This window comes from Pan paniscus, chromosome 17 (genome assembly GCF_029289425.2).
Source record: "Pan paniscus chromosome 17, NHGRI_mPanPan1-v2.0_pri, whole genome shotgun sequence".
NCBI lineage: Eukaryota > Metazoa > Chordata > Mammalia > Primates > Hominidae > Pan > Pan paniscus.
The window spans coordinates 60371247-60394878 of NC_073266.2; the positions used below are offsets into that span (position 1 = coordinate 60371247).

At 34.0% G+C, this 23632-nt stretch overlaps 1 protein-coding gene across 2 annotated transcripts in view; it reads right to left on the reverse strand.

Annotated features, from left to right (window-relative positions):
• The window catches only part of RIT2 (Ras like without CAAX 2), a 373037-nt gene that overhangs the window by 219840 nt on the left and 129565 nt on the right, over nt 1-23632 (reverse strand). For both annotated transcript variants that reach the window (XM_003830210.7, XM_003830211.7), the window contains exon 3: nt 11789-11862. In XM_003830210.7, the coding sequence (XP_003830258.1) occupies nt 11789-11862 (74 nt within the window). The remainder of the gene's footprint in view (nt 1-11788; nt 11863-23632) is intronic.

Here is a 23632-nt window from a genome sequence, read left to right on the forward strand (position 1 = left end):
TTGCATTTTACTATAAATGGAGCTTTTCTGTATTATAGCAGGACAATGAGAAAACAATTTTAAAAACGGGAAGAGGAAACCCATTTAAAATGATTTTAAAACTATTTTTATCCTTTGAGGGCATGAGTGTATAAGCCCATTAAAATATTGCTGATGAAAGTGCATTTTTAATTCCCATTAGATAAGATTATATTTTAACTTTCATTTGAAACTTGAATTGATTCAAGATGAGAGAATAGCATTTTCGGATAATAAGCTGAAAGATCCTACATAACTGCCAGAACCACTCACAGACGTGTGTTTAGGGAATGAAAGTGTGTGTATCTGAACAGGCTTTGAGAGTCAAACAGCTTTGCTTCAAAGTAGAAAGCAGGATGCAAAATTTTTGGCTTAGGAGCCTGGCAGGAAAAATGTGTATTTTGATTTCTTAGTGATATCAAAGATACTTATTAGCTTAGTGGAGGGACTCCATTTAGTTTCAAACCGTCATTCTAAAATAGACCCCCTATTTCTGTGAGTAGTCTCTGAATGAGATGGTCATTATCATTTTCATTTGCATTAAATAGAACTCAGAATTCACAGGATGCTAGTATACAAATAAACTTCACAAATGGTCTGCAGGACAATCCTATATAAAGTGGCTCCTCATCAAATTCTGTTGATCAGAAGACATTTTTTACCTACTTTTGAGGGCATTTAATGGCTCTGAGACAATATATTTTCCAACTCTTTTGGTCACAGTGTGTCTCCAGTTGCTCATTAAAGTCAAAATCAGCATGCTATTTACCTATCCATGTTGCAAGGAATAATCCACGTTCCTTGAATAGGAGCATTTAAGCATCTCTGCTGCCTAATTGCAGAATTGATTTCTAATGGAGAGGTTTGGTTCCCCAAATACCATCTTTTCCTGATTTTCAGATGAAATGCAACATATTTCTTTTCCAGGGCCTTTGAAGATTCTTAGGAATAAGAATATGTTTAATAGAAAATAGTCTTGAACCAGAAAAATCCAGGATATATTATTTTCTTCTGCAATTGATTGAAAATAGTTACTTAATTAAGAATCACCTGCAATATAGCTAGCAAGACCCCAGGCACAGACAGTGACATGGGAACATCCAGCATATCTGGAAATCCATGAGGGGTCAAGACAATATTTAGAAGAAAATAACTGGAAAACTGGGTTCTTGAAACTCATTCAAGGCTTGAGGAATCCCTCTTACTCTTTGACTATCTTTCCAAAAGAACACTGAGAAAGTTTTAACATCATAATATTGCTATATTCATGGGAAAAAAAGAAGGAAAAGTTTTTATAATAACTTTCTTTGGCTTTGTCATCAAAATGTTGTGAAAGGAAAATAAATCCTGGCCGGGCATGGTGGCTCATACCTGTAATCCCTGTACTTTGCAAGGCCAAGGAGGGCTGATCGCTTGAGGTTAGGAGTTTGAAATCAGCCTGGTCAACATGGTGAAACCCCATCTCTACTAAAAAAAATTACAAAAATTAGCTGAACATGGTGGCAGGCACCCGTAATCCCAGCTACTAGGGAAGCTGGGACAGGAGAATCACTTGAACCCAGGAGGTGGAGGTTGCAGTGAGCTGATATTGTGCCACTGCACTCCAGCCTGGGCAACAGAGTGAGAATCTGTATTAAAACATAATAACAGGCTGGGCATGATGACTCACACCTGTAATCCCAGCACTTTGGGAGGCCGAGGTGGGTGGATCAAGAGGTCAGGAGTTCGAGACCAGCCTGGCTAACATGGTGAAACCCCATCTCTACTAAAAATACAAAAAATTAGCTGGGTGTGGTGATGTGCACCTGTAATTTCAGCTACTTGGGAGGATGAGGCAGGATAATAGCTTAAACCTGGGAGGCGGAGGTTGCAGCGAGCCGAGATCGTGCCATTGCACTCCAGCCTGGGCGAAAGGCCGAGACATCATCTCAAAAAATAACAATAATAAATAAATATAATAGTAAAAATAAAGTCAATCAATCTTCAGGCCTCAAAATCATTAAGCCAAAGGGAACAGTTAAACTGGGAACTGGGTCAGGCAAATCTTCCTCCCACTTTTGGTTCCTAAATAAGATAGCTACTAGATAAAAAGCTACATGCCTCCCCCGTATTTTGCCCACAAGGAAATTCCTAGTGAGCTCCAAGATTTTTACCCTAAAGTGTTTCTGTTAAAATTACACCATGGCAATGTAAATTGATAGCTTATCTTTACAGGTGCAGTCACTACTCCACCCCCACCTGACACAATGCCTATTTGATTTTTCCCCTGCCCAATTTTGTCTATGTTATCTTATGTAAAAATGCAGAGTCACTACTGAGCCAGACCAAGGCATGAACGACTATGTTTTCCTACTCCCACATACATAAAAATTGTGTACTTCTCAATATCCTGCCCTTTTTCCTTTAAATTTGGAGCCTCAAAATCATCTTCAGAGAAAGGCATAAACCTGTCTCCAGGGTGTGCATCCTCAATTTTGGCAAATAAACCTCCTAAAATGATTTGTCTCATCATTTTTCCTGACTGACTATGTCCTATTCCTAGAAGACTTGTAATGGTAGGCATCACTATTCATGTGTTTTTCTTTTAATAGACTAGTAGTTTAGATGTTGTGCGTATAAATACACTTCTTCAGCAATATTAAGCTTTTTGGGAGTAGCCCTCCTGATTTATCCTTCTCTGGTTACCATTTTGCTTGAGCAAAAACAGTTGATTCTCATTCTTAAAACTTAACTGAGAGCTACCTTAACAACACATTAATGACATTTTCTCTTAATCAACTGGTACATCTTGGCTATGTTGCAAATGTCATGAAGGCAGGAAAAACTGTTTAAATTTGTTTGAATCTGTCATAGCTATCAGTAATGTTCAGAGAACATGATCCATGTCCAATACTGAATAGTTCACTGTTAAATGAATGAACAAACCAGTTTTGAGGATGATAGAATGTTAGAGCACAAAATCCTTTAAATAACATTTAACTCTTTGTTTTAAGAATGGGAAGAAAGTGAATCATAGACACAAGAAATATTTTGTCTTACCTAATGCTACACATCCCATTTGAGTCAGATGTGAAAAAAAGAGGTCATATGATCTATATGCTTCATTCATTTTTATTAAGTTTTATTCTTAACTGTGCCTCTGCTTCATGATACAACTGTACTGTAGTTATGGCAAGCAGTATGGGCTAAACCTAATGTCCTCACTAATGTGATCATTCATATAGATACCAAATAGAATGCAATATTGTCATTCATTTATATAATCTAAATCCTTTCCCAATTGTTCAATATATGGACCATGTAAATCAAGGAAAAGCTGAAAATAAATACTCCTAATGTTTAGAATTAGGGAAGAAAAAACTTTTTGTGCAAAATATCATAAAGGATATAAAGAAATATAAAAATATAAAAATATGGTGGTAAACAAACATGTGTACTGATGGCTTTTTTTTTTCCAGAATTCTTCCATGATTTTACCAACCTGAGTATTTGGTTCATTGCTCAAAGTTTCCAACTAGGTGTCTTTTAATTATATCACTGATATTGTCAAAAAGTGATACATGAATAGCAAGCACTACCACTCAGATAGTCCAGTCTTACTCACCTTCACAGAAACAGCTTTTAGAAGAGGTAATATAGCCACATCGCTGTAGGATTTCAGAAATGATTCATGAGCATAATGCTAGGATCACTCCAGCTTTGTCATTTAGAAGCCACGTGACCTTGGATAAGCCACTTAACCTCTTCTGAGCCCCAGTGTCTTTATTAGTAAACTGAAGAGACTGAAATATGTGACCTCCTGAAGCTCCTTCTAATTTTTTATATTCATAATTATGGAAATTTTCATGGACATTAAGTAGAAACCTTTGTAAATTGACTTCAGAGTTTCTGCCGAGAACTATCCTTAGTGAAATTTCTATTGGCACAGTGGCCCAGCAGTAATTATAGGATGCAAAGTTCTTTCATTGTCCAACACAAAAATGAAATGCTGAAGGAAATGCTTTGAATTAATGGTGACCAGTAAGCGAAAAATGAATGTTGAGAGATCATTGAATGACATTCTCTTTTTCGGCTATTTCTATTAAAAGTATACTTTAGAGAATCTTGGTAGTCATTTTATGTAGTACTTTTATGACAAATATATGTGTATTTTTTAATTTGGCAAATTTAGTATTGAAATTGTGAAGTTTCAGCTAAAAATATAAATGATAAATATAAATCTAAATATTCTACATATCATACTGATGAGCAATTAGGTTCATAAAGCATATTTTGATAAAAACATTCACTATGAGAGAAAGCTAAAGAGGTGATATGATAAAATATGTAGTAATGAAATTTGACATTTCTTTCTTCAGTTTTGAGTCTAAATTATTTCTCAATATGTACAAAAATGAAAGTGTAAGTTCTCCAAGGTCAGGGAATACCATGATTTTATTTCTTTTGTATCAATATGGAACAATCAATTGGGGCATTATAAATCTGTGTATGTTCAATGAATCATGTTGAGAATGTCAGATAGACACATATAGATATATATATATATGATCTATATGCTTCGTTCATTTTTATTAAGTCTTATTCTTAACTGTGCCTCTGCTTCATGATACAACTGTACCGTAGTTATGGCAAGCAGTATGGGCTAAACCTAATGTCCTCACTAATGTGATCTTTCATATAGATACCAAATAGAATGCAATATTGTCATTAATTTATATAATCTAAATCCTTTCCCAATTGATCAATATATGCACCATGTAAATAAAGGAAAAGCTGAAAATAAATACTCCTAATGTTTAGAATTAGGGAAGAAAAAACTTTTTGTGCAAAATATCATAAAGGATATAAAGAAATATATCCTTTATGATATATTTCTATATATATATATCTATCTCCACATATAAGAGGAGACATAGTTGCCTCTTAAATACAGGGAAATACTAACAACACTGTGATTGGCTTCTATAAATCTTTTGTAAATCTTTCACAGTTGATGGTCTAGATAATTTTTTTTCCTGAGTCAATTCAGATATTTACCCTTAAAACATACTGTAGAAATGGTCATCTTGTAAAGGGTGGTTGTTGTTGTTTTGAGACAGAGTCTCGCTCTGTTGCCCAGGCTGGAGTGCAGTGGCGTGATCTCGGCTCACTGAAAGCTCCGCCTCCCGGGTTCACGCCATTCTCCTCCCTCAGCCTCCCGAGTAGCTGGCATTACAGATGCCCGCCACCACGCCTGGCTAATTTTTTTTTTTTTTTTTTTTTTTTTGTATTTTTAGTAGAGACGGGGTTTCACCATGTTAGCCAGGATGGTCTCGATCTCCTGACCTCGTGATCTGCTCATCTCGGCCTCCCAAAGTGCTGGGATTACAGGCGTGAGCCACCGCACCTGGCCAAAAGTTTTTTCTAAAATTTCATACTTTGTGCCTTCTTTAGCAAAAAATCCAAATCATAATTCTTAATATATTGATAGTTTAATGGTGTTATTTATTAATATTATTATACCTAGCTGCTTGCGTTTAGAGCAAATGGTCCCAGACTTACATATTTATAAAATAATTTTTAAGTTTTATCTTACATTTTAAAATAATTTCATCTTTTTTCTATAAGTTGTCAATTTATTTTACTATTAAAATATTTGCTTCTAGAAACCCAGTTTTAGTTCTGAAAATTTAGATAATCAGCATGTTATATCTGACACTAATATCAAATAGACTCAGAACGAGAACATGATAGTCTCCCTTGTCGTGAGAGAGTTTATAAACAATGTAAGAATTTTATTTTATGGATTTTCTTGACATTTGCTTGGGCTACTAAAATCATTTTTATTTGGTTTCTATTTTCTCGTCTTGTTCAGAACAGTGACTGGCTTTTCAACTATGCATGTTTAATCATAGTTGGTTTTATAGCCATGTACAGTACAGAGCCACTGTACTGGAGGAGAGCTACTAGTTTGTGGTTTGGATGACTATATAAATTAATTCAAACTGGAACACCTTTGAATGAAATTCAATGCTACCATAAGAACTAACAAGCATTAATTGCTATACAGCAGGAGATACCAACTAGGAATGTCCCGGGAAAATCAGGATTCATGCCAATCCTATTTGCAGTAATGTTAATAATAAATTGTTTTCAAGCATCTCAGAGCCAAAACAATGGATCATAATGAACTTGGCCCATTTTCCCCAAGATCAAAGGGTATGCTTAGTTCTATCAGTTTGGGATGTGAGTATGGTTGTAAACATACTCTGTCTTCTCCTAGTTACAGCTGGACTAGCATTTGTTGATTCTCCTAATGACAATGCTTATAAAATCAGTTTGTACTTAAATATCTGGCTGTATTTTTTACTGTTCTTTTTCAAGTTTTCTTTTACCTTTTCCTCATATATTTCTGACTATATGGCAAGTACTTCAGGTTAAGCCTTATTTCTAGAGTTTTTAAAAATGTGCCTCACTTCTAGATGGACTAGGTAATACCAGCATGGAGTGATTTAAGAAGTATGTGAACAGAATACACATTGTAAGATTATAGTAACAGGATACCTGTATTCGAGTCTAGTATTGGGTAGGCAGCAGTGAGGAGAAGTACATTGGAGGAGGTAGTAAAAGGAGGGTAGCAATCTCTCCACTTCCTCAGTGTCACATCCTAAGGATAATATATGAATTTGAAAGTTGGGAATGTTCTTAAAGCCTACCTTCCCATACCTTTTGATTTTGATGTTACAAAGCTTGCATCGACTCTTAGTAAGTTAGTTAGCATCCATCAAATAATCAAAACTATCAAAATGTAGTAAAAGTGGACAGGAGAGTTTGGACACATGTATTGATTCTAGAATATAATTAGTGAGGAAATGTCCTAAACATCATTCTAATAGAAGCTCTTGATTTGGAACTTTATTTCCAGTTTCAGAAAAATTCTAGCCCATTTTATTCTTCTGGACCTTAAAATATCCACAACCATTTGTAGAAAAATAGGATTCCTTAAAGAAGGGGTCATGCCCTTAAGTATTCTCTTTAAAGATAAGCCACAAACTGGGGAAGAAAGGAAAAAAAATAAATTGTTTGTGGCTAAAAAGCAATTTAAGCTTTCAGAGAAGAATTATATAAAAATTAAGCTCGTAGTAATTCAGAAATCACAGGGCTTTATATCTGGAAGACACTTTAGAGATCAAGTCTAATTTATTCATTTCACAGATGAGTAAACTAGGTCGAGATTGGCTACAGGACTTGCTTGACTGCAGAGTTGGTTAGGAACTAAACCTAATACCAAACTACAACTGTTTCCCATTGTTCCAGAATGACTTAATCCAGGCCAAAGCCAGGTATGGGGCAAGACTTAGGTCATGGAATTGACTGGATATGTTAGCATTTCAAAAAAAAAAAAAAAATTGAAGGTATTTGCAGAATTAATTTTTTTGCTTCTAATAAGAATGAGGATTATTCAATACATTTATAATTAAAGTAAACTTATATATATTTTGCTAGAGTTTCACCTAAACTTATAATTATTTTTAAAATACTTTAATTTTTTTATTTAGATCATTTAGATATCAAAGATAACCCAGTATCAAAATTTGTGCACTTCTACCATAGTATTTATTATAATTTGCTGCAATTTTTAATTTAGTGTACCTTCACTTCCCCAAACCTCAAGCATTTTGAAGACAGAGCCTCAATTTTATTTCACTATTTTCTTGATCTATTGCAGTTCTTGGTACACACTAAGTTATTCCATAAAAAAAGTGAAATAAGAAAGAGCTTGAGTGAAATGTAAATGGATTTTAGACATAGCTAGCTTAAGAATTTGCCGTACTACCTTAGATAAATCACATTACCTCTATGAGCCTTGCATTTTCCACGTATGTAATGAGTAATTTTTTTTTTCAGGAGATAGATCTGGAACCAATAGATGGAAACTATAAAGAAATTCTCAGCTCATTGTAAGAAAAACTCTTTCTAATAAGTAAAGTTTTCCAAAGCTGTGCTTGTTTGTTTCCTAAAACAGAATTCTTAACAAATGGAAGACATCAATCATAGCCTTAATGAGCATGTAGCAGAAGAGTTAAGTATTAAAAAAATTAAATGCTGGAAAGATGCTTAGGGTACAAGTTCTTTATAATCTGAGATTTGGTGATGCCATGGGATTATTGTGGCACTGCAAGATTATGTGTATAATAAGATGAAGTGCAGGACATGCTACCCCAAAATATGGTACCTTGGAAATGCAGAAAACCTCAAAAGCAGAAAGGTCTATCTGAACTTCTCTCACCCCTGCTCTTAGACCCTCATTGACAGGTATCCAGTCCTACACCCAGAGCAAAGGAATATTGCACAGAAATGCCAAAAAGAATTTTTGATCCTTTATGGTATGGTAATGATTTGGTTTATTACCATTAGCAATGGTAATGGTTTATTAATATTAGGTTATATCCATTTTTATTCAATCACACTTCGCACTACTGTTCATTCTTAATCAAACCTGAGCAAAAAAATACACATTTTTTCCTGGGTCTTTGAGTCTTCATTTTGGAAAGCTCCCACATCATGTAAAGCTTTGGTCAAATAAAGCATTATGCTTATCTATTGTTAATGTCTCTGTCTTTTGTTATAGGGTGTCAGCCATGAAGCTTGCAATGGGCAAGGAAAATATATCACTTCGTCTCTTTTACATTCACAATCATGAAACACATTGGGACTTGGCCTCCAGTATTGCCACCAAGAAAACACCCACTTTACTTGTTTGTATAACATTTTACTCAAATTCTAGGTGATGACATTAATAATAGCTTTTCTGTCTACTTCCTGGATTTGTTGTAAGGATAGTAAATTTCAACATACATTGAAAATTAATAGTACCAAAAGACAACAAGGTGATATTATTAAAAGAATTTCAATGGTGTTCTCTCCTGTTCCCTACAGGGAACATAAATTCTGTTAAAACAACTGTATAGACCACCTCCTGAATGGAAGGATTTAATAATGGTTTGAAAGCCAACATTTCATCATCTGTTTAGCCTGATGTACTCCTGACTATGTTTGGCTGCAGTTGAAACTAGCTTTAAAAAATTTTTATTGATGTGAACATTTAATAGCTTTATCTTTTTAATTGTATGTTTACCAGTTTCTCAGTATTACTAGAGCATAGAATTTCAGATTTATCTCTCATCACTTACCACTTCACCCACAATGAGGTAAGATTCTCCATCTCCAGCCATATGTAACTAAAAAATGTTCTATTAATATTCTGTATTGCTCAGCTATTGCCACAATAATGCTACAAGACAAACCACCTCAAACTTAGTGTCCTGAAGCAACTAGTGTTCATGATTTTTCTAGTTCACAAATCTGTGTGGTATCTGTAGCAGATCTGTTCCATATGTGGGTAGACTGGGCTTTCTTTCTTTCTTTGGGTTGGGTTTAGGTCTTTTCACAGGTTTTCTCAATCACTGAGGACAAAGGGCTATCTGCAGCATTCCCTTCTCTTGAGAAGTAGCACAAGTACACTTAGTGCTTCTAAAGATCTTGGACCAAGACTAGCAGATTGTCTCATCTGCCTGCATTCCACTGGACTAAGCAGTGACATAGCCAAGTCTACATCAATAGAAAGGAGAAATATATTGGCTATTCATCATTATATTGGCACCACACTGGGGACCAGGTAAGTCCATGTAAATATTGTAGACTGAATGAATATTCAATAAATGAAAATTTCACTTTCTACCAAAGCATAATTCTAGTTGAGTGTTTCCAACAACACAAATTTGCTATTTCCCAGAGCAGCCATTTTTTTTATTTGAGCATTTTAGTTGCTACAAACCCCCTATTATCATGAATAAAATTTAACCTACTCAATGTTCTTCCAATTAGATCTCTAGTTTCCACTGAAAAACAAGTACACTTCCTCTTAGATAAGATAGCCCTTTCAAATAATTGAAATAATTTTTCCATTGTATATATTCCCAGTGGCTTCAACAGTTCTAACCCCCATAAGTCCATTGTTCAAATGTTTCTAGAAGCAAATGCATCTGTTAATATATAGATTTCAAATAGTCTTCAAATAACTCATAAATATAGAAAGAGATGACCTATTTCTAGTTGCTTGTACACTATCAATATTCCAATTATGCAGTTTTTTTAAAAACAGTAACATAACGATGAGAAAATACAATGTTTTAAAATAATGAAAATAAGTACAAAGGGAAATAATATAATGAAGATTTGTGTATACATGATGTAGGTTTTCAACTTAATAATTTCCTACATTAGAACTCTAATAGAACATGAATCATTACATGTATAGTTAAAATCTACTTTGTATTTCCCCCCTTTCTTAACTTTTCCCCTTTCTCCCATAAGACGTAACGACTTGCTTAAATATTTTATAAAAATTTACCACATTCTAAGCCACAACCAAAAATTCTATATACATCAAATAATCAATCTTTTACAGACTACCTTATTTACATTTTGATCCAAAATCAATAAAAAATTATAAACAGGATGTGTATGTGAAACAATGTCTACTTTTGTATTGACTGTAGTATTCTGTTTAAGTTAAATGTGTTTACAAATCTTTTACAACTATACAGCCTTTTAATTGAATACCAGCAGAGGTGCATTAAAACTTTCTACTATATAAAATTTTGAATTTGTAAATGATTTACAGTTCTCTTCATTTGCCTTAAATATTATAGATTAGAATTTTAGAATATTCTGACACTTCTAATTTAATAATACTTTTGCATAACATCTATTTGCCTTATATTAATACAGGTATACTTACTTTGAGTTTGGCTACTTTTGCCTACCTTTTTAATTCCTTATTTGATTTTCCATTTTTCTGTACCATTTGTCTCTTTTAACCCAAATATAGGGTGGTTTTATTCTTTTGTTCAATATGGTACTGACAATATTTGCCTATTTTAGGACAGAGAGATTTATTTATTTTGATATCTGATATTTTGATATGCGTATATTATATTATACCTCCTTGTTACCTTTTTATTCTTTCTTTTTTGTCTTATATTGTATTAACAACTTTTTTTTATTCTTCTCTTTTTCCCATGCTTGTATCAAATTATATGGTTTATATCTAGCACTTAATATATGAGTTTATATTTTTAACATAGTCATTTTGAAAGTATTAAGTTAAATAAAATATCCACCTTTCTTCAAAATATATCTAGGACATGGAGATGTTTTAAATCTTATACCTTTCCTCACAACTTACTTATAATTGTGATGTAGTATTTTAGTTCTATTTTTATATCACAAAATAATTACTTCTCTTTCTCTCCTCCTCCTTCATTTTCTTCTTCCCTACGGGTTTGTAAACTAACGTAGTAGACCATACTAAATCTTGGTTATGTCACTTATTCCATCAGGCTCCTTATCCTTAGTTCCATGAGCAGATTTGCTAAGCAGATCTTTCTTTATATTCACCTAAAATTCTCCAATAGAAATTATCACATTAGGATCTATGTCAGAGTTTTGTGCAAACCTGAGGAAAAAAAATAAAGTATTTTCAAATTTTATAATTTAATTGGCAATATAACACCTACATGGACTCTTTTATTTTTAGAAAATTGAGGGAATTTGGAAATATTCTGGTTGGTAATTTTGATTCTTTTTAAATTTAATTGCTGATTGTTATCACAAATTTGTTCTTCTTCTGCTTGAATAAAGTCATCTTCTCCTTTGTGGTAAATATATTTGAAGCTAAAGCATAAAATAAACTCAGAGATTGGAGAGGTTTAAGAACATCGCCTACCTGGCCAGCAGTGTCCAAGATGTCCAAGTAAGCTGGCTCATTGTCAATCCTGACCTGGGTCTTATAAGCATCTTCTGAAAAACACAAGACAACATTTACATTTAAATGTGACAGGAAAGGCATTATTAATTTTTAGATTTCATATAGAAGAATTTCTAAGTAAGTTACTAAGATAATCAGAAATATTCCTCAAATAATGTGTATAGATTGAAAAATGATGTAACTCAGGAAAATATAGGAGAAAGTGTTTCTGCTTATGGTGAAACCAAGTAGATTTCTCTTTCATCAGGAAAATTTTGCGATCTGAGGTGCCCTAGTGATGTTACCTAGAGAAAAACATGGAACAAATGTTATTCGTTCTTTCCTAACAATGCAGGGCAAAATTGCATCCTATCACCTTAATGGTAAAGTCCTGAAAGCTTTTATTAGACGATCAGGAGTAAGACAAGATTCCCTGCTCTCACCTCCCTTATTTAACATAGTACTAGAAGTCATAGCCAGAACAATTAGGCAAGAAGAAAAAATAAAATCATCCCAATTGGAAAAGGAGTAAAATTATCTCTGTTCACAGACAACATGATCTTATATGTAGAACCCTAAAGATTACATACATGCAAACCCTAAATGAATTCAGCAAAGTTGTAGAATATAAAGTCAACAAGCAAAAATAAGATATGTTTCTATCAACTAATAATAACGTGAAGAGAAAATTAAGAAATCAATTTCATTTATAATGGCATCAAAATTAATGAAATACTTAGAATTAACAAAGGATGTGAAGACTTCTACATTGAAAATGGTAAAATGTTGCTGAGAGAAATTAAAGAAGGCACAAAATATTGAAAGACATTTGATATTTATGGACTGAAAGATTGTTAAAATGTCATACCTGCCAAAGGAATCTGCAGAGTTAATGCTGAGTTAAATGGTAATTCTGTTTTTTTGTTATTTGAGAAATTACCACACCACTTTCCACAATGGCTGAACTGATTTTCACTCCCAGCAGCAGTGTATAAGCATTCCCTTTTATCTGCAACCTCACTGGCATCTGCTATTTTTTTGACTTTTAAATGGCCACTCTGACTAGTGTGAGATGGTATCTCATTGTGTTTTTTATTTGTATTTCTCTACTGATTAGTGATGGTGACATAAAGAGATGTAGAATTTTATCAAAAGACTTTTCTGCATCTATTGAGATAAATAACCATGTGGATTTTGTTTTTAGTTCCATTTATACAATGAATCACACTTATTGATTTGTATATGGTGAGCCAAACTTGTATCCCAGGGATGAGGCCTACTTGATCATGATGGATTAGCTTTTTGATGTGCTGCTGGATTTAGTTTGCTAGTATGTTGTTGAGGAATTTTGCATATGGATGAACAAACCATGGCTGAGAGTGTGGGATGTAGGTCATGGGCTGCTTTATAGTACACAGCCAGGACCAAGGTCAGTGGGCCTGTTACTCAAGACAGAGAGGACCCTGAGCAGATAGTGATGATGGCAAGGTTAAGGCCAAATTTTAATATAGCTGAGTCCACAGGGAGATGAGGTTGTCTTTGGGTCTGTAGTTGGGACAACAGTAAGTGAGCCTGCCACCTGGATTTTGGCCTGCCTTCTGAAAATCTTCATCCTTGGTCTGGGGCTCCACTACAGTTTCACAACTTCCTGCCTAGATTCCCAAGCTCCCACCATGTTCCCTCAAAGCCATTTGTGAATGGCTGTCAAATTATTGTTGCTACGGGGGAATATGAGTGGGAGATCTCCTATTCTGCCATCTTGCTGCCATCATGTACCCCAGTTCAAGATCTTTCTTCTATTTTAATGTAAGCATCTACAGCTAGACATTTCCATTTTAGCACTGCTTTTGCTATATCCCATCAGTTTTAGAATGCTGTGTTTTCATTTTCATGCATGTCTGACTATTTTCTAATTTCCCTTGAGATTTCTTCTTGAACTCATTGGTAGTTTGAGAATTGGTTGTTTAATTTCCACATGTTGTAAATCTTTCAGTTTTCTTTCAATTGTTGGTTTCTAGTTTTATTCCATTGTGACTGGAAAAGATACTTTGTATGATTTGAATATTACTTCCTACTTATACTTGAAAGATAAAGAAATGCTTCCTGGGAGAAGTAGCACCTAAATTGAGTAGGAGGGGTTAAGAGAAAGTGAAGCAAGAGAGAAAAGGAAAAAAAGAAAAAAAGAAAACCAGAATCCCATATGTTGAAAAGAGTATGGAACAACAACAATAAAAACTTAGACAATTTCAGTGTTCCTAAATCCTAGAGTTTAGAGGAGAAATGTTGATGAAATGTAAGAGATAAATAAGATTAACTTATGAATATATTTAAAAGAGTCATGTATTTAAATGAGGTATCTGAAGTCAGACTGCCTGGGTGTAAACCCTGGTTCCAGCATTACTAGCAGTCTGATTTTAGGAAAATCACTTGACCTCTCTAAAAGGTAGATGTCTCATTTGTAAAGGTAACAATTATTTGTGTTTGGGTCATGGAGTTGTTACAAGGATTAAATGATACAAGATGAGGAAGTGACCTTATATTTTGTATGTAATAAATACAAGAGCGTCTTGCATGTTAAAAAACTAATAAAGGATGAATATGTTCATTATTATTAAGAAACGTGGAGTTCATTATAATGTCATCTTCAAATGTGCATTTTAGAATGCTCGCTCTGGCTGAAATGTGGTGAGTGAATTGCAAGACGGAAGACTAGAGGCACAGAAAGAAGATTAAGTAAATATGTAGTAATTCAAGTGAGAAATAATGTACAAGATAATGGCATTAGGGTTGGAGGAAAGTTGACAGATTTGCAAGATGTTTAGAAGGTAGAAACTATAGCACTTAGTGACTAATCGTATGAGACAACAAGAAGGAGGAAGGTAGAAGAGAAACTCTCAGATTTCTTGCATTTGAAGCTGGGCAGATGGGTATGACATTTCCTGAAAGAGGGGAGGCAGAAGGAAAACCACAGGTTTAATTTTAGAAACGTTAACTTTGCCATGTCTGTGGCTCATTCAAGTGAAGACAATAAAGAAACAGTTATCTGGGCCTGAAGCTCTGGATAAAGCTCTAAGTCTCTTCTTTCATTGTATTCATTTATGGTCTTATTCATGCCAACCTTATTCTACATATCTCAGCCTGTTAAATATCTATACTTCTGTAAAACACAGTTTTACACATTATCTGTAAAACACAGCTGGAGCTCCTGAAACTGGAAGTCATAAACTCCTAGAGTCTGGCTGCAATCTACATTTTGTTTTATGTAGCATTTATATTATAAGCAAAGAGCAAACTGAATCACTGCTAAAAGCTTTTAAAACATCATCGGATTTTGGCACAACTCAATAATTATTCATACTGTTGATTGTGAGCCACAAGTAAACAAATGAATTATTTTCAGAAACTGTTGCTGTAGAAAGTAGTAATGATCAACCATAGGAGGCATTTTTCCAATGTATAACGGTGAGTAACTCTCACAAATCAGATTATTGCTAGCTGCCGGAGCTATGAAGACACACAAAAACACACATGGGCACATACAATCATAGTCTTTACTCTCAAGGGGTTTGTAAAATAATGGTGGGAGACATGCATATAAACACACATATACAATGGGATGTTAAAATCACAAAATGTATAAAAGCATAAATGCCACTTCAAGGAAATTCATTTCTTATGACTGTGCTCCAGAAGGCAGAAGTTGTGGAAAGTATGACTTGCAGGGTGCTCCATCTAGTATGATTTTAGCAACTCTCAGCCATTCTAAATGTATTCAGCATATGGCCAACCATACAATTTTTCTATTTTCTATTCCACTGCTCTTTGTACATTCACTGATATTCCTGTCCCAAAAGAGAAATCTTGTGGAATCACTTGCAATTTATTTGAAGATGAATGGGGTTGTTTTTCAATTTCACAGGGAAATAAGAATAGTTACTCTGAAAAGGGCTCTGTGACCCAAGGATTATAAGTGAATCTTTCGGATTTCGTGTTTGTTTATTTAAACTCAAAGCCCCAAAGAAGAGCCTGCTGAGGCCAGGGGCACGCTGAGTAATCTAGGCGAGAACTCCTCTGTGTGATTATCTGAGCTCTAGATAAGCCCAGCACATGAAACGTATATCAAATAAAAGCTTCTCTTGGGATCAGAAAACCCCTTCAAAGGGACTTGATGAGAATTGGCTAGAAACTAAAGCCAGACCTTTTATCCACGGCTTTTTTTTTTTCTCTCTTTTAAAAAGTGTCTATCAGAGTACACATTTCATTGTGGGGAATCTAGGTCACCTGCCTGGCCTCCATAGAAACTAATCCTTTTCATTTCCTCCCCATAAACAATCTTTCTGTTTCCATTCATTCACTCCCTTTGAGACCACCCATGCAGAAATACACTGTCAGAAATACTCTCTTGAATGCATATAAACACTTCCCTGAATTTCAATCATCTGCCTATAGACCCAATCCTGAAGTGAACTCATTTATCTTCCCAAGCATGAGGCCAAATGTATACAAAGCTTTATCAGGCAGAAATGGTAGCAGCTGCCTGCTATATCATTTGTGCAGAAAAGCACATGGGGACTGCATTCTTGGAGGCATCTACTACCTTAAAATTTATCTCAAAGTACTAATGTTTAATTTGAGATCATTGCTTCTCAGGATATATCTTCTCCACTGTCCCTCTTCAGCAGAATTGCATAAGAAGAAATCACTAAAGACCTATATTAAAGCCTCAAATCTATCACTAAATATCTGTTATTGGTTGGCCATGAAACCTTATTTGTAAGATGGCGATAATAGTAACACTAGTCAACGCATGGGAGTTCTATAAGGATCAACAAAAGTAGCATATAAGACAGTGCTTTTGAAAAAAGAAAGCAAAATTCAAACTCAAGGAATATTATGTTATGAGTCTTATTTAGTACTGCTTCAAATTAGCCATGAAACTAAATTAAAACTAAATTATTTCTGCTATTTATATTTACCCATGTGGAAATGTTTTTCCCAAGTAAATCATAAACATGTTGACAAGATATGTTTGCAATAATAACTAGAAATATAAAGTTTTTGATTAATTAAAAAGCGTAAGGTATTCTGGATAATTTTCCCAAAGCAGCTAATGTATTTTTTTCAGAATAAACATATTCATTTACATAATTTTAAAATATTTTAGTTGCAAATATAAAGTTAGGATAATATAAGACCACCAAAATATATAACTAAGAAAAAATATCAGAAATTTAATGGTAAATTTTCATTAAATGATTTTCAAATATCTTAAGATGATTGAATACTTCTTACATGGTTTACCTCATAATCTGAAATATGTAATTCATATTACAATGAAGCTATTTTTCTATAACTCCAAGCTATTATACACCTCCAAGATATTAATCACTGACCCAAATTTTTTAAAGGCAATAAATAGTACAAAGTCTCATAGAATCTATTCATAAGATCTTTCTCAAAGGATTACTTGAATAAATCATCTCAATTGTAGGTACATATGTGTGTCTGTGTGTACAGAGCAGAAGTATCTTGCAACGTACTGTGCTGGACACTTTTTCTTGACCAAAATGTTAAATCCTGGATGAATCAGCATTGATACAAATCTAATGTATGTATCAATATATTGATCAATAAAGGGTTCAATATATATTTGAGTATGTAATAGGTGCTGCACACTCAGATGGCAATACAGTCTACACAACTGAAAAAGCCAGGTGGTTTCCACCCACATTGAATTTATAATCTTGTGGGAATACATAAAAAAGCAATTGCACTGTATTTTAATGAGTGCTACATTAGAAGTACTTTGAAGGGTGCTTATTTAGGGAGATGTCAGAGAACACTCAGAGGAACTGATGTTGAGCTAAGGTCAGTTCTTCAAGTGATGGATTGAAAACAGAGTTAGGAAGGAGGAAGACGAGGAGGGCTCTGCCAGGAAAAGAGAAAAGAAGTTGCATGAGATCTGATGTAACCCTTCCTTTGGGCCTAAACATTCAGTGAAGTGTCATAAAAGTCTACCTGTTTGTTGGCTGTGAAAAAGGCTTGTAAAACTGGCTGAACTGAGTTTTTGGGATGACTCAGGGCAAAGAAGAACAACCTTTCCTATCATAGAAGTAAAAGCTGAAGACAGGGTGCCACAAGGACCTAAACCCTAGAAATTCACAGGAATTATAAGGCAGAACATGGATTTTTTCTCATGCTGTAATATTGAGAATTCAGTACAGTTTACTTAGGTCTCTGAGAAATAGGAGCTTCCAGATGATATCTGACTTACACAGCAATTGAAATCTTTCCCCCAGAAATCAACTACCCCACTAGCATCTATTTATATAGATGGAATCTCCCTAGTATCAGAGGGATGCTGATTGGTGTCAACTACCCCACTACCACTAGGTAGGTAATAGGGTAGTTGATATCAATCAGTATCTCTCTGATACCCCCCAGAGATTCCCAGTGCCACTGCTCTGGAAAGTCTGCCCAAAGTGGCCAATCACACACTTTCTGTGGTGTTTGCAGGCAGATTCTCCAGCGACTAGCATGCCTGTCAGAATGTCTGTGCCCCTGGACTCCTCTGCAGGAGGCCTTGCCAAGAACAGAAAACCCAATGAGGAAGGGCAAGCTGGGGTGTGTCCTGTGGAAACACAGAACCCTGCCTGGAGATTTGCAGGTACAGAGGACCACTACTGGAAGATGCCATTTTTAACAATGACATATCAGATCAAGGACAAGCAGATGGAGATGTATTTGATAAGGAATATACTGATCTTCTGATGAGGGGACACGTAGCCATGGCAAGAGTATGCAGAAGGAACAGCCAAATGATTGCTCTTCCCCAAAGTCATTATCTACAGAAAATGCTTCAGTGTGTCTCTCATATGTTAGAAACATTTAATCTTTTCCTTTCAACCTGAGAGAGTAGAAGGATCCACTGGAAACCTAATTCCCTGGCTCTCTTCTGCCAAATAAATATGAGCAACAGGACTAGGTCACAGTCACTGATGCTGAATGTCTCCAGTTCTTTGTGTCTGCCTCACTTAATTATTGCTTGGGGATGAAGGGGAAGAGAAGAAAATATTCTTTTCCCCCCCCAGCACCTGGCATCTCTTGGTCTACCTTTTTAACACCTCAAAAATACCCTTGAAAAATGGCTTTATTATCCTAAGACCATGATCTCTGCAATACCTGTCTTCCAGAGGTTGTATATGACAGAATGAGCTTAAATACATATTATTTCTTCACAGAAATAAAAAGAACTTTTATGATCAAGGCAATTGTACAAGTCTCAGTGTCCTAATGACTCTTCATCCTCATCTGATGGACCCTTGGAGAGGATTCCAATGTACCTCTGATGCCCATTGAGAAACTATGAGAATATCTAGTGACAAAGGTCTGATTTATACTAAGACTGCTATTTCTGGGAAGATAAAATCGATGACATTTTTCCTATTGTTCCTGCTATGTAAAATTTAAAACCAGGAGCCAATCATAATCCCAAAAGACACAATCCAAAATGCCATAATCTCGAATGTTGAAATCCTGGAAGATCAAAATTCCAGAAATAGAATTCTGGGAAAAAAAATTAAAAATATTAAAAATATATTTATTCATATTTTAAGGGAATTCCTTTGAGAAAAATATATAAATATGACAGAATACTTCATAGGCCACTTTAAACAATAAAATAAGCAATAATAACATACATATTTTTACAAACATAAACACTCAGGTACATTAATGACAGTCTCAGGAATATAACAGCTATGAGAAGATAAACTATATTCATAAAGAAATAGGTCAAAAAGTGAAATGTATAAACACATATCACAAAGGTTGTTCATTGTGTGCATGTAGCTTTATAATTGCAGTCCACGGAAACACTATCATGAACAACCTAAGTCCTGACTAGATTGACTAGAATCCATGATGGGTCACTACCATCTATGTCTGAAGAGCTGAGATCTCAAGAAATTTTATATTTCACAAATGCAGATGTACAAAAAGGACTTCTCTTCATTGATGGTGGAAGGTTTAACCTTTTTACATTGAGTACCAAGAAAGCCAACTCTTAGTCGGAAGCCAAAGCCTCAGAACTTGGGGAGCTGCTGGTGTAAGACCTGGAGTCCAAAGGCTGGTGAGCCTGGAGTTCTGAAGTCCAGCACAGCAGAGGAAAAGTCTGTCTCAGCTCTCAGAGAAAGATCAATTCACCTTCTGCATTTGTTCTCTGCAGGCCCCCAGCCAATTGGATGGTGCTGCCAACGTTGATGGCAAATCTTTCCTAGCTAGTCCACTCAGACTCACATAGTGATCTCTGCAAACACCCCCACATACACACCCAAAATAATGCTTTACCAGGCTTCTACATATTCCTTAATCCAGTCAAGTTAACACCTAAAATTAAGTCCACAAATCCACTCCTTATCATCTTGGCACCCATACACATTTCCTAAAACCATATTTAATGTCCAAATAAAGACAACCACAAGGTAATAGTTTCAGCTAACATGATACAGTTATCCCATTATTGTAATTTTCAGGATTTTAGATGTTAGGGATTTTAGACTTTTGGGATGTAGATTTAGGAATTTTGATCTTTCAGGATTTCAAATTTCGGGACTATGGCATTGAGGATAGTGTCTTTTGAGATTATTATCCAAATTTACACTTGCTCAAAAATTAAATACTTATGTGTATATTGAACAAAACACATACATAATTTATATGCTAAAAATTATGCAATACTAATGAAAGAAATCAAATATTTAAATAAATATTATTTTTATAGATTGGAAGACAGCATAATAAAGATGTTCATTCTGTTCAAATTTATGTCATGATTTAACAAAATTCTTGTCAGAATTGCAGAACATTTTTTGTATCTATAGCATAATTATTTAAAATATTTTGGGAAAAAGGAAAGGATTTGGAATAGAATTTTAATTCCACAATATAATGAACAGAAAGGAATAGGAATTTTGAAAAAGAAAAATAAAATGGAAAGAATCAGTTTACCTGATTTCAACAGTTACCATACAGCTACAATAATCAAAACAATATGATGTGGGCAAGGGATACAGACACATAGATAGATAGAACAGAACAGAGAATCCAGAATAAAACCCACAAAAAATGTGACTGACTAAATTTTGACCAAGGCACAAAAGCAATTTAGTGGAGGAAAAAATAAGCGTTTTTAACCAGTGGTGTGGGACCAACTAAAACCCCATTGGCAAAACAAAAAATCCTAGAGCTAATCTCATGTCTTTCACAGAATTAACCTAAATGGATCACAGGATTGAATATACAATTTAAAGCTACAAGTTTTAGAAAAAAAAATGAGAAAATCTTCAAAATCAAAGTCTTAGAATTAAATTTCTCAGATGACATATTAAGCATAGACTATAAAAAAATGAACTTCACCAAAATTTTAAAAATCAATATCTTTTACTCTATGAAAGACTCCATTAACATGAGGAAAAGACCAGCTAGAACAGCAGAAAATATTTGAAAATCACATATTTGACAAAAAACTCATGTTTAACATATATAAATAACTCTCAAAACTCAACAGTAAAAGCAAAAAATAAGCAATCCAATTACAAAGTGATCAAAGGACAGGAAGGGCAATTTTCACCAAATATTACATATAGATGGCAAATAAGCACATGAAAACATGTTCAACATTATTAGCCTTAAATAAGTACAAATTAAAACCACAATAAGATATCTCTACATACCTAACAGAATGGCTAAAATAAAAAATGTAGTGACATTAACCTAATGCTGGTAAGAATGTATAAAAATTGGATCATGGACACATTGCTGATGGATGCACAGAATGTTACAACCACTCTGAAGAAGAGTTTGGCAGTTTCTTACAGCAATTTAAAGAAAATTAATCATGCATGTATCATACAGAGCAACAATTGCATTCTATATGTATCATATAAAATAGCAAGTGCACTCCTGAGCATTTATTTCAGAGAAATAAGGACATGTTCACACATGAACACAAAGAAAGTAATGTTTTCAAGTTGTTTATCTTAGTTTTATTCATAATAGCAAAAAACTGTAGACATAGCAAATATTTTTCAATCAATGAATGGTTACACAAACTGTGATACAACCATATCACAGAATACTGTTCAATAATAAAAAAGCAGTGGAGTATAATTGATACAGGCAATAAAGTGTGTGCATCTCTTTCAAATTATTCTAACTGAAACAAGCCAATCTTTATTGGTTACAAACTGTATGATTCCACTTATATAATATTATTTACATGACAAAATTGTAGATATAAAGAACAGATTTGTGGGTGCCAGGAATTGTGGAGGGAGCAAAGTATGGCTTCATAAGGCAACATAAGGGATCCTTGTGGTCAGGGAAATGTTCTGCATTTTGACTATCAATATCAATATCCTGTTTGTGGCACTTTGTTACAATTTTCAAGAGGTTAGCATTAGGAAAACTGCATAAAGGGATATGAGATGTTTCTGTATTATTTCTGTTTTTTATTTATTTCATTTATTATACTTTTTTGGCTTCCAAGAAGAAACAATCTGTATTATTTCTTATAATTCCACGTGAAATTATAATTATCTAAAACTAAAAAGTTTAATTAAAAATATCAGTATCCACTTATGTTTTAAAAACTCCAAATTTCAAAAAGCATATTAGAAAACTGGGCATAGAAAGCATCTTGCTTTACTGATTACTGGGTGTCTAAATAAAACCGAAAGCTAACATCATGATTTATAGAAAAATACTAAAATTATTCCCTCTGAGAGTGGGTACAAGATAAGAATACTCAGTATCAACAGTTTTATTCACCTCATGCTTGTGATTCATACATGCTTAGTTCTGCAAGAAAAATGATTGATGTGAAAAAAAAAGTTTAGCATAGAAAAAATGCCTCTATTCATGAAAAATATTGTTTGGGCAGGCATGTAGAAAATTCAAAGAAGCTATAGAAAAACTAGATTAAATAAATGATTTTGTTGAGTTTTCTGGCAACAAACTTAGTAAAGAAAAATCAACTTATTTGTGAGTATAAGAAACAATGAGATGGGAAATTAGATTATTTAATGATGCAATTTACCATAATATAAAAAATTATCAAATTCCAAAGAATAAATCTTGTAAAATGTTTGTAAGACTTCTACTTAGAAAGCTATGAGATGTTATGAAGAAAGTTAAAGATCATCTAAATAAGTGGAGGTATATGCCATGTTTATGGGTTGGATGATTCAATATTGTAATGATGTTAGATTTTCCCTAATTGATCTAGAAATGCATATCAAACAGATTTTGGGGTGGGAGCAGTGATGCACCAACCGATTCTAAATTTATATGGAAATGAACAGAGCCAAGAATTTGTTTAGAAAATCTTGGAAAAGGACAACAAGCTCTACCATGTATTAAGACTTACTGTTAATTCATAGCAGTTAAGACAGTGTGATACTGGCACATGGGTAGAAAAATAAACAGAATAGAGAACCTACATACTTATGAATCATTTTTTAATATTACAGTTGGCATTTCTGAGCAGTGGAAAAAATCTTTCAATAAATAAAATTGTTAATTGAACACAAATATTGTAATTTATATATTGGATATAAATATTGGGAAATAATGGAATTTGCTACCTCACACTATATACAATAAAGAAATTTTAATTAGATTGTAAATATAAATATTCAAAGAAAAACAATAAAGCAAATAGGAGATACTTTAGAAGAATACCTTCATGACTTAGAGTGATAAATCTTAATAACTAATATAAAATGGCATAAAGTAAAAGATTGACCAGTTGGAATACATTTA